This window comes from Marmota monax, unplaced genomic scaffold (genome assembly GCF_021218885.2).
Source record: "Marmota monax isolate L192 unplaced genomic scaffold, Marmota_monax_Labrador192_F-V1.1 WCK01_AAM20220418_F8-fsc00145, whole genome shotgun sequence".
In the NCBI taxonomy this organism is placed as follows: Eukaryota; Metazoa; Chordata; class Mammalia; order Rodentia; family Sciuridae; genus Marmota; species Marmota monax.
Window position 1 is genome coordinate 5,159,083 of NW_026695201.1, and position 15,299 is coordinate 5,174,381.

General features: G+C 37.5%; 1 protein-coding gene across 2 annotated transcripts in view; it reads left to right on the top strand.

Annotated features, from left to right (window-relative positions):
- Positions 1–15,299, top strand: part of Atf6 (activating transcription factor 6) — a 238,101-nt gene that overhangs the window by 209,531 nt on the left and 13,271 nt on the right. The window contains exon 16 of one of the 2 annotated variants that reach the window (XM_046428915.2): positions 184–255. The exons of the other annotated variant lie outside the window; for it this stretch is intronic. Within the exon in view, the coding sequence (XP_046284871.1) occupies positions 184–255 (72 nt within the window). The remainder of the gene's footprint in view (positions 1–183; positions 256–15,299) is intronic. 2 annotated transcript variants of the gene reach the window in all.

The window sequence follows — 15,299 nt, forward strand, 5'->3', positions numbered from 1 at the left end:
TGGTCAGAAGATAGAGAATGAAATTCATCATCTTTTTTTGTTGTGTTCTTGTGTGTGGGGGTGGGTGGGTGTACACACCTGTGCATGTGCACATGTGCGATACTAGAGATACCAGGGTTGCTCTACCACTCAGTCACATCCCCAGACCCTCCCTCCACCTTTTTTTTTTTTTTTTTGAGACAGGATCTTGCTCTGTTACCCAGGCTGAACTTGAACTCCTGGACTCAAGCAATTCTCCTGTACAACTTCCTTCCGGTATTGTGTCCTAATTCAACCTTAATTGGCATGAGTTTGGGGAGCAGTTGTATTTCACCTTTGATTCATCATACTTGTATTTGATTAAAACCTACAATTTTTTTTTTCAAATATATCTATGTTTCACCCTGTCCTCATCATAATAGTTGTATGGAATTTCTTTTCTTTTCCTTCCTTCCTTCCTCCCTCCCTCTCTCTGGAGATTGATCCCAGGGATTCCCACGTACTACAAAGCACTCTACCACTGAGATATACCTCCAACCCTTTTTTAAAAATTTCATTTTGACACAGGGTATCATCAAGTTACCCAGGCTGGTCTCAAATTTGTAAATCTGTTACCTCAGCCTCCTAGTAGCTGGGCTTTTACATTTTTGCCTGTTAAATTTCAGCTTCTTAAGAGTTTGTACATTTTTTTCTTGCCTATCAAGCTGTGTTATGCACTATGCTTGTTTTAATATATTTTATCAGTGCATTTTAATACATAATGCTAGGTTTCATTGTGACATAGTCACACATGCACTTAACATAATTGCTCAGTTCCATTCCCCAGTACTTCATCTTTTTCTCCCTCCTCCGTCCTCCAGCCCCCTTCTTCTATTTATTGGTCTCCTGCCAATTTTTTTAGTTGGTGTATTTATACAAAAAAGTAGGACTCGTTGTGGTATATTCATGCACATAGAATAATTTGGTTGATTTCGTTATCCAATTTCTCCTCTTTTCTCCCTTCCTCTTTTCACCTAGATCCCCTTTCTGTACTCTACTATTGTCTCTTTTATTTTCATGAGATCTTTTTTTTTTTTTTGCGTTATCAGCCGCTCAGGCCTTTGTATTTACTTTTTCCTTTGCCCCAGCGTACACCTTCCCCATCCTTCTCACTGTCTGTGAATCTTTCACATAAAATCTTTAGCTCTCCGTTTAGATTAAGTTATAAGATTCTATGATACTAATAGGAATTGTGGGGCTCTTTTGGCTAATAGCAATTACAAATTTGGCTTCTGGACTAATAACAGAATATGTTAGACTTACATCCAAAGAAATAATTGCCCATATATACTGATTATTGTGTGTGAACAGTTAGAGTACTCCCCAATCATATTTGCTATTAAATTTTGACAATTTTCACAGTATCTGAGATATCCCTTTGAGACCAAGAAAAATATAGTAGTCTAAAGATTTTCTTATTTCTCGGGTGAGAAAAGTTTTCCTATTGGTGCCAAAATTATAAAGTAGACAAAAAAGTTAGAAGAAAGTTGTAGACTATTATTGCTTTTTTTTTAGAGAAAGAGAGAAAGAGAGAGAGAGAGAGAGAATTTTTTTTAATATTTATTTTTTAGTTATCAACGGGTACAACATCTTTGTTTGTATGTGGTGCTGAGAATCGAACCCGGGCCGCACGCATGCCAGGCGAGCGCGCTACCACTTGAGCCACATCCCTAGCCCCTATTATTGCTTTTTTAAAAGTTGCAGATACTGATTTCCAAATGAGTCCCGTAAAGCATCATTATTTCCATTTATAGAGTAGTAGTATTTGTGATATTAATGTGACCTAAAGATTTCAAGTTTAACAATTTATTATGAAGGAACCTGCCTTTTCTATAAGAAAGTGAGTTTAGATTATCTTTTCAAAGAAAGCATTACTCTTTTATAAAAATTTAACTACATTTTACTATATTTCAGAGCTCTTGCTTTTAAAATAAAACTTATAATCTTAGTGATTTGGATAATAGTGCTCATTTAAAAAAAAATCTTTCCTCAGGTTACCACCCTATTCCTCTCTTAACCTTCTTCAGCAAAAATCCTTGAAAGACTTGTCTGTATGTGCCATTTCCTCCTTATTTCTTTCTGTTCTTTTTATTATTATTATTATTATTGGTACATTGTAATTATACATAATAATGAAATTTATTATGCCATATTTGTACCTGCACATTTGTACCTTCCCTGTTCTTCCCCTTGTCTACTGATATACTATGCTGATCTTCCTTCTATTATTATTATTATTTTAATTAGTGCATTCTATGTAGGGTAGAAGCAGGATTCACTGTTGTATATTTATACACAGACATAGCATAATTTGGTAAATTTGTTCCCCATGCTCTCCTCCTTCTCAACCTCCTTCCTGTACTCTGTTGGTCTCCCTTCTATTTTCATGAGATCCTCCCTTTTAAAATTTCATATCTCTATCTCTCTCCCTCTCCCTCTCCCTCTCCCTCTCCCTCTCCCTCTCCCTCTCCCTCTCCCTCTCCCTCTCCCTCTCCCTCTCCCTCTCCCTCTCCCTCTCCCTCTCCCTCTCCCTCTCCCTCTCCCTCTCCCTCTCCCTCTCCCTCTCCCTCTCTCTCTCTCTCTCGTCCATTCAACCCTTGACTGAGTCTGGCTTATTTCATTTAGCATGATGTTCTCCAGTTCCATCCATTTACCAGAAAATGACATAATTTCATTCTTCTTTACAGCTAAATACAACTTAATTGTGTATATATGCCACATTTTCTTATCCATTTGTCTGTTGACAGATACCTAGACTGGTTTCATAACATGGCTATTGTGAATTATGCTGCTGTAACACATTGGTATGCAGATATCACTATAGCATGCTGATTTTAGTTCTTTTGGATAAATACCAAGGAGTGGGATAGCTAGTTCTTAAAGTGGTTCCGTTCCTAGTCTTTTGCAGAATCTCCATTCTGTTTTTCCAAAGTAGTTGTACCAATTTGCTGTCCTATCATTCCTGTTTAACCTACTTAAAATAAGGTTCTATCTTATCACTCCACTGAAACTACTTGTCAAAGTTTTCATCACTTTCCTCCTTCCACATTCTCTTCTCTGTCCTCACCATACTCTCAACATCATTTGACACCATGTTGTAATATTTTACTTGAGTTCTACTATGCCTTCCTGTTTTGTTTTTCATCTTATTTAATTAGCTACTTTGTCTCCATGTTATTTGTTGAGCCTTTGTTTTCTCCTAAGCCCTAAATATTGGAATATCCCAGAACTTAGAGCTTATCTAAATATGTATCTCCTATAATCTTTGCCTTGATGATCTACAGTATGTAAATTAAGTTTGCCTTGATGATCTATAATATGTAAGTTAAGTTTGCCTTGATGGTCTACAGTATGTAAGTTACAATATAGTTTAGGCTGCTGTAAAGGAGACCACAGAACACTGGTGTTTAAACAAGATGAAAGTTGATTTTCCTTCCCTGTGAAAATGGAGGAGGTAGTCCAGGGCTGATAGGATGGCTTGTTAGTATTGGGGACCCAGGCTCACTCTTTCCTATTTCTCTGATGTTCTCAACATGCAACCCCCAGCTCCTTTACCCAAATGGTTGCTCCATTCCTCAATCATATCTGTATTCTAACAGCAGGAAGAAGAAAATTGAAGTGAAGGACATAGCACTTCCCTTTAGGACACGTTAGAAGTTAAACACATATCTCTTATAATCTTTGGTCATGTAGCTATGAATTCTAGCTACAGTTTGGCAATTATTTGACTAAAGGAAAAAGAGGATAATGGATTTTGGGGCATAGGGGCCAATTTCTGCCACACATGGCTTTAAATATTGTGTACTGATGTCTCCCAGCTAGAGATATTCTAGCCTGAACCTATTCCCTAAGTCATAGTTTCTGTATCCAGCTGCCTGTCCAACATCCCCACATACCTGCATGTCCAAACTGAACCCTTTGACTTTTGTCCCCAAACCCCTTCCTCATCTTAGTTCTCCCCACTGCTCATGCCAGAAACTTAGGACAACCTTTATTTATCTCTTTCTGTCTCTCCCAATATCTAACCCATTTGCAACTTTACTTTCAGAATAGACCTAAGCACTAGCACTTCTCTCCATCTCCACCTGTCATTCTAAGCCACCATTATCTCTCAGCAGGGTGACTGAATACCTTTCTATTCTGCACACAGCAGCCCAGGGTGAATTTTTAAAATCTAAATCAAATCATATCCCTCTTCTGCACAAAATCCTATAGCTTCCTGTCACAATTAGGGAAAAAAAAAAACAAAACTCTAATTCCCTTTCCTGGCTTACAGATTCCTGCCAGATTTGGTCCCTGCCATCTTCTTTGACTGTATTTTTCTTCTTCACCCACCACACCGTAACTTCCCTGGTTTGGGGCTTTCTGGAACATGTGAAGCTCCTTTCTTCTGTGGGGCCTTTACACTTGTGGTTCCTCTGCCTGTAACACTCTTGGTCTGATCTTCCCTGGTTCTCTCCTGCCCATTCCTCAGATCTAAACTAAAGAGGATATCCTCCGAGAGATCTTTCTTTCTCTCTCTCTCTCTCCTTCCTTTCTTCTCTGGATAGTTACCCTGCTTTGGTTTCTTCACAGCACTGTCTCTATCTGAAACTGTACCTTTGTTTTTAATCTGATTTCTCCACTGGTATATAAGTACCACAAGGGCAGGAATTTAGATTTCTTTGTTGATCTCTCTAGCCCCCCAAATAGTGTCTGTTACTTAGTAGGTGCTTAATATTTATTGAATATTCAAGTATTTCTTTGTATTTCACCATGGTAAATAAATAGGCTACTATAATGAAGAGACCCAACCACCATGGAATAGGTGAAATAAGAATTCAGTGTTTGTAGCATGATTAGATATGCAGAATAGAGATGGGCAGAATTTCTTTTGTACATTGAGTCAGCTAAAATATTAGACCCAACCAGTCTCAGATTTGGAAATCAAATCTCAACTACGCTAAGGGATTCTGTTTTTATACTTCTTTTTCCTGTGATAAGATTGTCACAGAAATCTTTGCCATGCCTTTTCTTCTTTTAAACAGAAATAAATAGAGGGGGTGGAAAAAGAATGAGGAGAAAAGAAAAGAAATGGACATAATGGGGACATTTATAAATTTGGGAAATTATGTATACAAATGTATGCATATATGTATTTTTGCAGTACTAGGGATTGAACTCTACTACTGACCTAATCTCTAGACCTTTTTATATTTTTTAATTTTGAGACAGAGTCTCACTAAGTTGCCCAAGCTTATCTCAAATTTGTAATCCTCCTGCCTCAGTCTCCCAAGTCACTGGGATTACAGGTGTATGGCACCATACCCTGCAATAGGGGAATTTTAATCAACCTACAAGGTCTTTCTGACCCAAAAGTTGATCAGTATTGGTAATGTTTGAATTATTCTTCTTGAGAAAGCACATAGTTTGCTATCATGGAAAAAATTTCCAAATTCTGTCATCAAACCTAAATTCAAATCTGATTCTGTCACTTCATTAGCTCTATGCTTTGTGACGATTTATATAAATCTCTGAGACTCAGATTTCTTAAGTATTAATATGAGGAATATAACAGCCACCATAAATAGACCTAAGGATAGTCTTAAGGATTAAATGAAATAAGGTATGCTTTTCCCTTCTAGTTTCTATAACCTTTTTCATTCCTCATTACTCTAACCCACCTTGCTCCTTCCTCACAAAAGTATTTTACTACTGTTGTACTATTTAATTGTGCTAATGTCTCAGCAGACATAGCCACAGAAGTATGTATGTCTGCTCTTTAATCATGTAACCGAAGTTAGTTTAAATAGAAATCAGTGATGAGTTGAAAGCAATGTAGGAAATGTAGCAAATTCTTCAGTAATCCCTTAGTAATTCCGTATTTCTCCAGATCCTTTTTGAACAGCCTATTCCTGAAAATTCTCGTTAAAGAGGTGATGCAATGGGTTGTGCTACTTTGTTACCAAAAGAAGAGGGGTCACTCTGGGCCTAAATGCCATATTGTACTTTCCAGTATCTTCCTTTTACATTGGGCTTCTATATCAGAGACAAACCAAACTTAACAATGCAGGGTGTGATTCGTGCATCAAGTGAGATATGCTTTAGAATACTGGGCATACATCAAAACTGTTTTCTCTATACTTTTATCTTAACTGATAGATGTAAGACAAAACTAGCAGACCTCTTATCTCCTGAGGAAATAAATCAGAATGTGTAAAATTTAAGATTGAATCATCTATTTATTGTTGTCTCCTTTCTTCCACATTACCATTGGAATAACCTACTTCCATAAAATACATTTATGATCCTGCGTCTCACTTCCTTACAATTCTTCACTGGCTCCCCATTGCCATTGGGGTATATTTCCCCCGCCCTAGTACTGGGGCTTGAATCCAGGGGCACTCTACCATGGAGCTGTATCCCAGCCCTTTTTATTTTTATTTTGAGAAAGGACCTAACTGAGTTGTCCAGCCTGGCCTTGGGCTTGCCCCAGTACACTCAGCTACTGGGATACATTCTGAGTTCTATGTGAACTGCCCCTTCTCCCGCTGCCAACCTCATATTACCACTTTCCACTTCACATTTTGTTCTTCATCAACACCTTGCACAGCACCATTGCCTTGGGACTTGATGTATTTAATATTGCTTATCCCTCTCCAGAATTTTCTCCAGCTGAGACCTGGCTGAAGAGTCCTTCAGAATTGGGCTCAAGAGTCACATCCTTCAGAAAGCTTTCCTTGTCACACTCCACCCCGCCCACTGGTTAGGGTAGGTACCCCTCCACTTCATTCTTACTACACCATATGCCTGCCCATCTCACACTTATGCTAGTTATGAGGGTTTACATAGCTGCCTTTTTTACTAGATGGCAAATGCCTTGATCAGGGGCCAGGTCTTACTCATCTCTGTTTCTCCAGCACCCAGCCCTCTGCCCAGCACATAACAGCTACTAAGTAAATATTTGTGTAACTGAATCATATTGATCCTAGGAACAAACTCCCCTTGGGAGAACATCAGCCACGCCTTATATATTTGAGGAAAACCCTTTTTATGATACTGTATTAATTGAATTTGCTGTTATATATTAAATTGAGTATTTTAGTCTCTGCTTTAAAAATAAAGATTAAATTGAGCATATTCATAGCTCTGTTCAGATTACATAATGCCTGTTAGTGCAAAAACATAGGTGGTAACTGCACTTTACAGTTGTTTGGAGTTTGTGATGCCCAGCTGCAGTCTAAGGTGCCTTTATAGGTTTTGGAGGTATTTTGACTAGATGAGCTAATAGTATAAAAAGTCAGTGTTGGTTTGTGGAAGAAGTTAGGTGCACTTACACTTGCCTTCTCTGCTTTAAAGTCTTGGTTTGTAAAAATCTCAAGAAAGATGGGTTCTCCTAAGAAATTTATGGCCTATGTTTTTCTAAGTCATAAACCAAACTAGTTTTCAGCTTTTAGCTTGGCTTCTGTGGAGACGAACAGTAACCCATATAAACTGTGTGGTGGTTCCAGTTGCTTTTACTCAGGAAAGTCCCCAAGATTTTCATTGAAAAGTCCAGAAAGAAGAAGTGTCAAGGACTCTGGTGATAAGTACTAAGTTACAAGAAGCTGATTGAAAAAAATTATATTAAAAATAGAGAGATAGGAAACTTGCCAGATTTTCTAGGACTTTCTTAACACTAAATCAGAACTTAGAATTTTAGTCCTTGCCAAATTTTGTTCTCTGTAACTGTTTTCACTGTTTGATAGAGTTATGCTGCTATAAGCTGCCTCTCCACTTCATCCTACTTTTGTCCTTCTTCCTCCTCCTCCTCATTTTTCTTATATTAAGTCTTGGAATTCAAAAGACTCTGGAGACTGTTTTTAGGGCAAACAGATAAATTCCAGGTTGTTTTTAGAACAGCAGCTTCCTCTGGATTTTTTCACTATCTCCTTAATATAAGTCTTAGTCACACTTGTGTTAACAGCAGAAACACTCTGCAGTGTTTCCTTTCATGCAGTGATGTTATAAGCCTTAGTCCCTCAACCCCCACACCAGTACAGGAAAACAGCAGTCATTGTAATGCACATCCATTGGAGAAACTGAATTAACTGTGTATAATGAAATTGGTTTCTTCTCCACAAGACCATGAAGCAGTAGAAGGTCAGGTTAGACCCTAGGATTAATAATTCCTTTTCCCTGTGCTCCAGATGAGGTGACACCTTTCAGTTCTTGCTGTATTGAAAGGTCTATGTTCCATGCTGTGATAAGAATTTAACATAACTAAGTTTGACTCTTGATATGACAATACAGGTTAGGAATTAGTTTTGTTATGTTATAGATGAAGTTACAAAAACTTATGGCAGGTGATTAAAATAGCTAGCCTTCAGATCCACGTCTATGGTTCTCAAGCCTGAGGTCTCTCCACTGTGCCACAAAGACTTCACACAATAACAATTCTCACATTTTATATCTCTTGACGTCCCAAAAGCTCTCCACAAATATCATAGTATTTAATCCTTAGGAACTTTGGAGATGTGAGTGGTAATCATACACTTTGAAATAAATAAATAGGTTTCCTAATCTAACCAGAGTTAAGACCCAAGTCTATGTGGCCTATGAAGAGTTTGGCCCCTTGGTTCTCTCTCTGGCTTCATCTCCTCTTACTCTTCCCCATATTTTCTCTGCCCCAATCACACTGGCCTCCTTACTGTTCCTCAAATACATGGGCACATCACTGCCTCAAGGCCTTCATAATGGCAGTTCCCTTTCTCTCTAATGCCAGTTCCTCACATACTTGCATTGCTAGCTCATTTCTATCAGATCTTGACCAAAAAGTTACTTTCACCACCACCACTACCACCCCAAAAAATAATCTTGCTGGCCAAACCATTTCCATATCACTTTTTCTAAAATTCTAGTTTTTTATCTTTTTTTATTTATATATGACAGCAGAATGCATTACAATTCTTATTACACATACAGAGCACAATTTTTCATATCTCTGGTTGTATACAAAGTATATTCACACCAATTTGTGTCTTCATACATGTACTTTGGATAATAATGATCATCACATTCAACCATCATTTTTAACCCCATGCCCCCTCCCTTCCCCTCCAACCCCTCTGCCCTATCTAGAGCTTGTTTCATCTTTAGACTTCATCATTTTCAAATATATATATATATTTTTTTTTAACTTCTTGTTTCCTGTCTGCCTTCTCCTTCTCACTAGAATGCTAGAATGTAAATGCCATTATAGTAGGGCTTGCCTATTTTCTTTCTCAACTCAGAAGACCAGACTTAGCGCATAGTTGTGATCCAGTAAATATTTGGTGAATGAAAATAGACTAGAAAATGAAAGATCAAAGAAGTTAAGTGTTTTTCCTTAGAATAATGTGGCCCAGAAGTTTCAGAGCTAAAATTGACCCTGGTCTTCTGTCTATATTTCATGCTTCTTTAGTTTGGAGCCTCACTGTTCCAAAGTCCAGACAAAGTTTAAAGTAATGATATAAATAAAACTCAGTTTGTTATAAATATTTGTTATTTATGCATTTTAAAACAATTGTTTCATAATTACTATATTATGGGGAATGTCTCTAAGAAGCAGAAATAATGAGAATAAATTGTAGAACCCATAATAAACTTAGGTATACCTGGACCTCAGATTTCTAACATCTGAAATGAAGGACTAGAGCCAGGCATCGTGGCACATACCTGTAATCCAAGCTACTCAGTAGGCTGAGGCACAAGTTTGAGGCCAGCCTGGGCAATTTAGCAAGACCCTGACTCAAAATAAAAAGGGTTGGGGATATAGTTCAGTGGTAAAACACCCCTGGGTTTCATCCTCAGCATTGAAAAAAAGAGAGAGAAAGAGAATTAAAATGATGGACCATGTCATTTCAAAGCCCCACAAGCCCTAACTTATCTTGAATCTATCACAAAGAATGGATAAAATCCCTAGTTTTCTTTGTAATTTGTTCAATTTTGTACACAGAGGTATTCAGTTTGTTTGGGAGATTAACCATGAGTGGTTATTTCTGTAAATTCCCTTTTGTCAAAGATTACCATATGCTTGATTCTTTCTGCTACATTTGTGGAAAATGTAGGCTTTTTGTTTCCCTGTGTTACACTGCAGGATCAGCAAGCAGGCTGATGATCTCATCAACCCCTGAGCTCATGCAGGAAAACTTTAACGGCTGCTTCCTCTGAGTTCTCCAAGGGGCAGGCAAATCAGAAGGCAAGGCCCACTCAAAGCCAAGGAACTAAATCAGTAATGGTGACCTCTGGGTCAGTAAAGGAAGTATGTAGACAGCCTGGCCTTGCACTCTTTGCCAGTCTGAATTAAGGACACACACCAATAAATCAGGCCATTAGTTGTCCAACTTTGTGCAAGTTTTGGCATTGTGTCTCAGCCTGGTACATTTCTTTGACAAAAAATCCCCTCTATAGAGTAAAATGCACTTAGGTGGTGTATATTACCCTATGAACAGGAGGTAGCTTCCCAAGTATCTTTAGGAATATTTCTGGTAAATGTGTAACTTGAGTAAAGTTTGTAATTCTCCCTTGTATTATGCTGTTACACAATGGCTTATGACAAAGTGAATCTGCAAAACCTTGGCAACATAGAACAAGTTTGAAAAAGTAAGAATAGCAAGTTAATTACTGAGGTTGGGATTTGATTAGTTATTAAATCCAAAACTTTTATTTGAAAATAAAATAAAGCATCAGCACCCTCAGCTGCTCTTCTCTGACTCTATTTTCATTGCTCCAGAAGGAATTAATCTTTCTACTTATCCCTGAGCACTTTTATATATCCGTACATGAGTCAAAGGCAGCTCTGTGGATTTCTGTTTAGATATAAGTTTCCTTAATTTATTATAACCATTACTCTTGTCACTGTACCAGATATCTGTGTTTGGACTCCATAAATTGAGTCTTAAAGTTTCCAAAACGCCATCCCCCTTACTGTTTATTCTTGAATGACTTTTCACTGGGAGATATTATAATTATCCTTTACAACAGAGCTACAAATAGGATTCTAATGGCAGGTTTTCTCTTTGTTAATTTTTTTAGATATAAGCACCCTGTTATATTTCTCTGCAGTTTTTCATATCTTGTGAACTGTTATTAGCTTTACTTCCCAGTGTGTATTTTGCGTAACAATTTGATTGTAAATTGCATAAAGATAGAACCTGTCTTGTTCAAGCATTTGGAGCAGAATACCTTCTAGTTCTATGAATGATCACAGATAATTGGAAATTTGGTGAGACATCTCAGCCAAAAACAGTCCCTGCCCTGATTTCACCCTTCAGCCTTTAGCCACATGCTTTTATGAGCACATTCCCTGTCTCCCACTTACATATTTGCATGAGATGCCACAAAGTGCCTGACTTTACACCTGCAGGCATTGCCAAACAAGGAAAATATTAGGAAGAACCTGAGGCAGATTCTCATTCATTTTAGCCCTGTTACTAACACTCCTGTGAGACAACTGTGGAGCCTCTAGAAAGATTGTTTTTCCTCTATCTGTGACACCTATTGGGAGTTGTTGCATGAGAGAGCATGAGAAACTGTCTGGAGTTCAAAAAAATTCAAATGACATCCTTGATAAAAAATCTCTTTATGGTTTGAATCCCATAGCTGCAATCAGGAATCTCTGGGAATTTGGTCTCCAAGCTATTCTCAGACCGTGTGTTGCATACATTCCACAAGGGCCTTGGGGGATGGCGCAGGCCTGGTTTTTTGGTTTTCAGCCGTGTTTGTCTTCTTCACAGTTGAATGGAACTGGAATGTGACATTTACCCAATTATTCCCATTTTTCATTCAATATTTATAATTTTTCTTCACTGTAACAGGTCTTAATACTAAAAAAAGAAAAAAAAACACCTCTTTGGTTTTGTTAATTGAGTTTGTAAAACAAATAGAAGCAAGAAATTTCTCTCTATTGGACTTCATCCCAGGGTGTTATCCTTCACTAAACTCCTATTTTACTCTTTCCTCATCAACTCAGATATGACATTTATTGATCAGAGTATTTTATGAATAATTCACTTTTTAATCTCCAAAAATGCCTTTTTGCTTCTTGCTTACAGAGCTATGGTGCCAGGATACAGTTTTGTAAACATGACTACTCCCGTTTTCTGAAAGAAATAGAAACAGGACTGAGAGAAATGACTCCTATTGTTTAAAAAAATATGACACTTGTTGAAGTTGATAAGATGGATTTCATACAAGGGGGCCACGACAATAAGTATAGGATGGACCAATGCCATCGGGTCTTGTAGTAGGGGAGAAAGGTAGGGCTTGACTAGGATTCCAGCAAGGGAAGGGGAGATTTAGCACCAAGGAACAAGGTGAGGGTCAGTAGATGGAAAATTACTAAGAGAAAACACGGAGTTAAGAGGAATTCTTTCTAAACTCAAAAGAATTTATACTGATGGCAGGCCAGAGTGATCAGATATGGAAGGTGTTTATATCCCAAGTTGAGTAGAGGATTTTTGCTAAACTCACATAGCGGAATTCTTGCTCAAACCTGACTATACAGACAGAGGGAAGCCCAATGTTGAGTCCCTTTGAACAGAGAGCTAAGAATACCCTAATTAAAGAAAAGAGTCTTTGTCACCTGCTAAAAGAAAAATCACTTTCGATGGCTCAAATAACGTATCACTATATCAAAACAGATGGCTTGTCATTTTACAATAATAATTCAAAGATCATAATGACAATTTGGTATGGTAGCTCACATCTGTAGTCCCAGCTACTGGAGAGGTTGAGGCAGAGAGATCACAAGTTTGAGAATAGCCTAGGAAACTTAGCAAGACCCTGCCTCAAAAATAAGATATAAAAAGGACTGGGTGAGTACCTTAGTAGTAGAGCACCCCTCAATTCAGTCCCCAGGACCAGAAAAAGAAAAATGTGATACTTTCTTGAGAAAGTAGCATTTCTAAAAGTTATAAGTAGTACTATTTGTAAATTTACATAATTTTATATCTAAATTCATAGAAAAATTATTCAATGTGTAGAATACTATATTATAAATTATTTTTATTATGGATATAAAAAATATTCTGTAATCTTTAAGCCATTTTTTTGAGAATCTAAGAGAAGGCAAATAGCTAGTATATTCCTAGTTTGTTTGGCTTGGTGATATAAGAACTCAGGAGAGTAGTGCCTTGATTACATTTGGTAGTGACCTCTATTCAATCATATATCCTCCAGTACTTCTTATATGAATAATATAGAAATACTTTCTTAGATCTTTGTTAAAAAGCTTTTCTAGATTTATTTCCAGTAGTAGCAAAAGTAATTTTTAGCAATATCTAAATAAGACAATCATAAACTGAGTGTGGTAGCATGTACACCTGTAATCCCAGAGCCTTAGGAGGCTGAGGCAGGAGAATGGCAAGTGCAAGATCAACCTTAGCAACTTAATAAAACTCTTTCTCCAGATTAAAAAAAAAAAATGGAAGGGTATGGGAATGGAGCTCGGGGTGCTCTACCCCTGGGGGCAGGGGGGAAGAATCATTAGTTTGTGTGTGTGTGTGTGTGTGTATGTGTTTCATTGGCTGAAAGTAGTACCTGCTTTAGTCTCTTAACTTTTAAGATTTTTTTCAAAATCCTACTTATTATCAAAGGCTTCTGTGTCTAACAGCTAGATTAAACTTAAAATTTAAAAAAAAAAGTTTTTAAAAGTAAAATCTTAAGTGACTTAGTACTTGGTTAGACTTTAGCTGAGGATGAGACTGAATTAGCCATCTCAGATTCTCAACATATTTATCTATCTCAGATATCTCAACATAATTACCTATTGTTAAAGAGACTTGCCAGAGGGTTGTATATTGTGAAGTTTAAATGGAGCAATAAAACTATTTATAAACCCAGAGGCCTTTATGCAAATCTGTTTCCTTAGTTTCACTTAGGTAAGCCTTTCAAAACTCTCATTTATAAGGGATGGAGAGAAATAATGAATGTACTCAAAGGCCTAAGTTTTTCTGAACATTGTATGATTTAAAAGCATCCAAGTTTAATGCAGACTGTGAACTGCTGACATGTCAGTGGAGAAAATGAGATCGAGAATGGCAAATGGTGTTCTTGTGAGCCTGGTGTCTACCCTGCTCCTAATCCCACTCCTGCCCTTTTGTTTTTATTTTATTGTTTTTTTATTTTATTTTTTTTTAATTTTTATTGTTGGTTGTTCAAAACATTACATAGTTCTTGATATATCATATTTCACACTTTGATTCAAGTGGGTTATGAACTCCCATTTTTACCCCGTATACAGATTGCAGAATCACATCAGTTACACATCCATTGATTTACATATTGCCATACTAGTGTCTGTTGTATTCTGCTGCCTTTCCTATCCTCTACTATCCCCCCTCCCCTCCCCTCCCCTCCTCTCTCTCTACCCCCTCTACTGTCATTCATTTCTCCCCCTTGTATTATTTTTCCCTTTCCCCTCACTTCCTCTTGTATGTAATTTTGTATAACCCTGAGGGTCTCCTTCCATTTCCATGCAGTTTCCCTTCTCTCTCCCTTTCCCTCCCACCTCTCATCCCTGTTTAATGTTAATCTTCTTCTCATGCTCTTCGTCCCTACTCTGTTCTTGGTTACTCTCCTTATATCAAAGAAGACATTTGGCATTTGTTTTTTAGGGATTGGCTAGCTTCACTTAGCATAATCTGCTCTAATGCCATCCATTTCCCTGCAAATTCTATGATTTTGTCATTTTTTAATGCAGAGTAATACTCCATTGTGTATAAATGCCACATTTTTTTTTATCCATTTGTCTATTGAAGGGCATCTAGGTTGGTTCCACAGTCTTGCTATTGTGAATTGTGCTGCTATGAACATCGATGTAGCAGTGTCCCTGTAGCATGCTCTTTTTAGGTCTTTAGGGAATAGACCGAGAAGGGGAATAGCTGGGTCAAATGGTGGTTCCATTCCCAGCTTTCCAAGAAATCTCCATACTGCTTTCCAAATTGGCTGCACCAATTTGCAGTACCACTCCTGCCCTTTTGAAGATGAAAGAATTTGATTAAAAATTAAATATGTAGAACAGTACATCAGTTCCGAGGCAGCTGCCTTTCTCTAATTCTTGTTTAGTTCAGATCCCTGAGTGTAGCCCAGAACACCTCAACTCATCCCTCTTTAAGTTAGCATTCTCTGGGGCCATTTCTATATCACCAAACCTTCATTTGTTTATTTATTTAAAAAAATTTGTTGAATATCTTTTCTGAGCCAAGCAATAGGGATTCAGCAGTGAACAAATAAAAATGTCGCCCTCAGGGAGCTGACATTCTAGTGTGATTCCTGTCAGA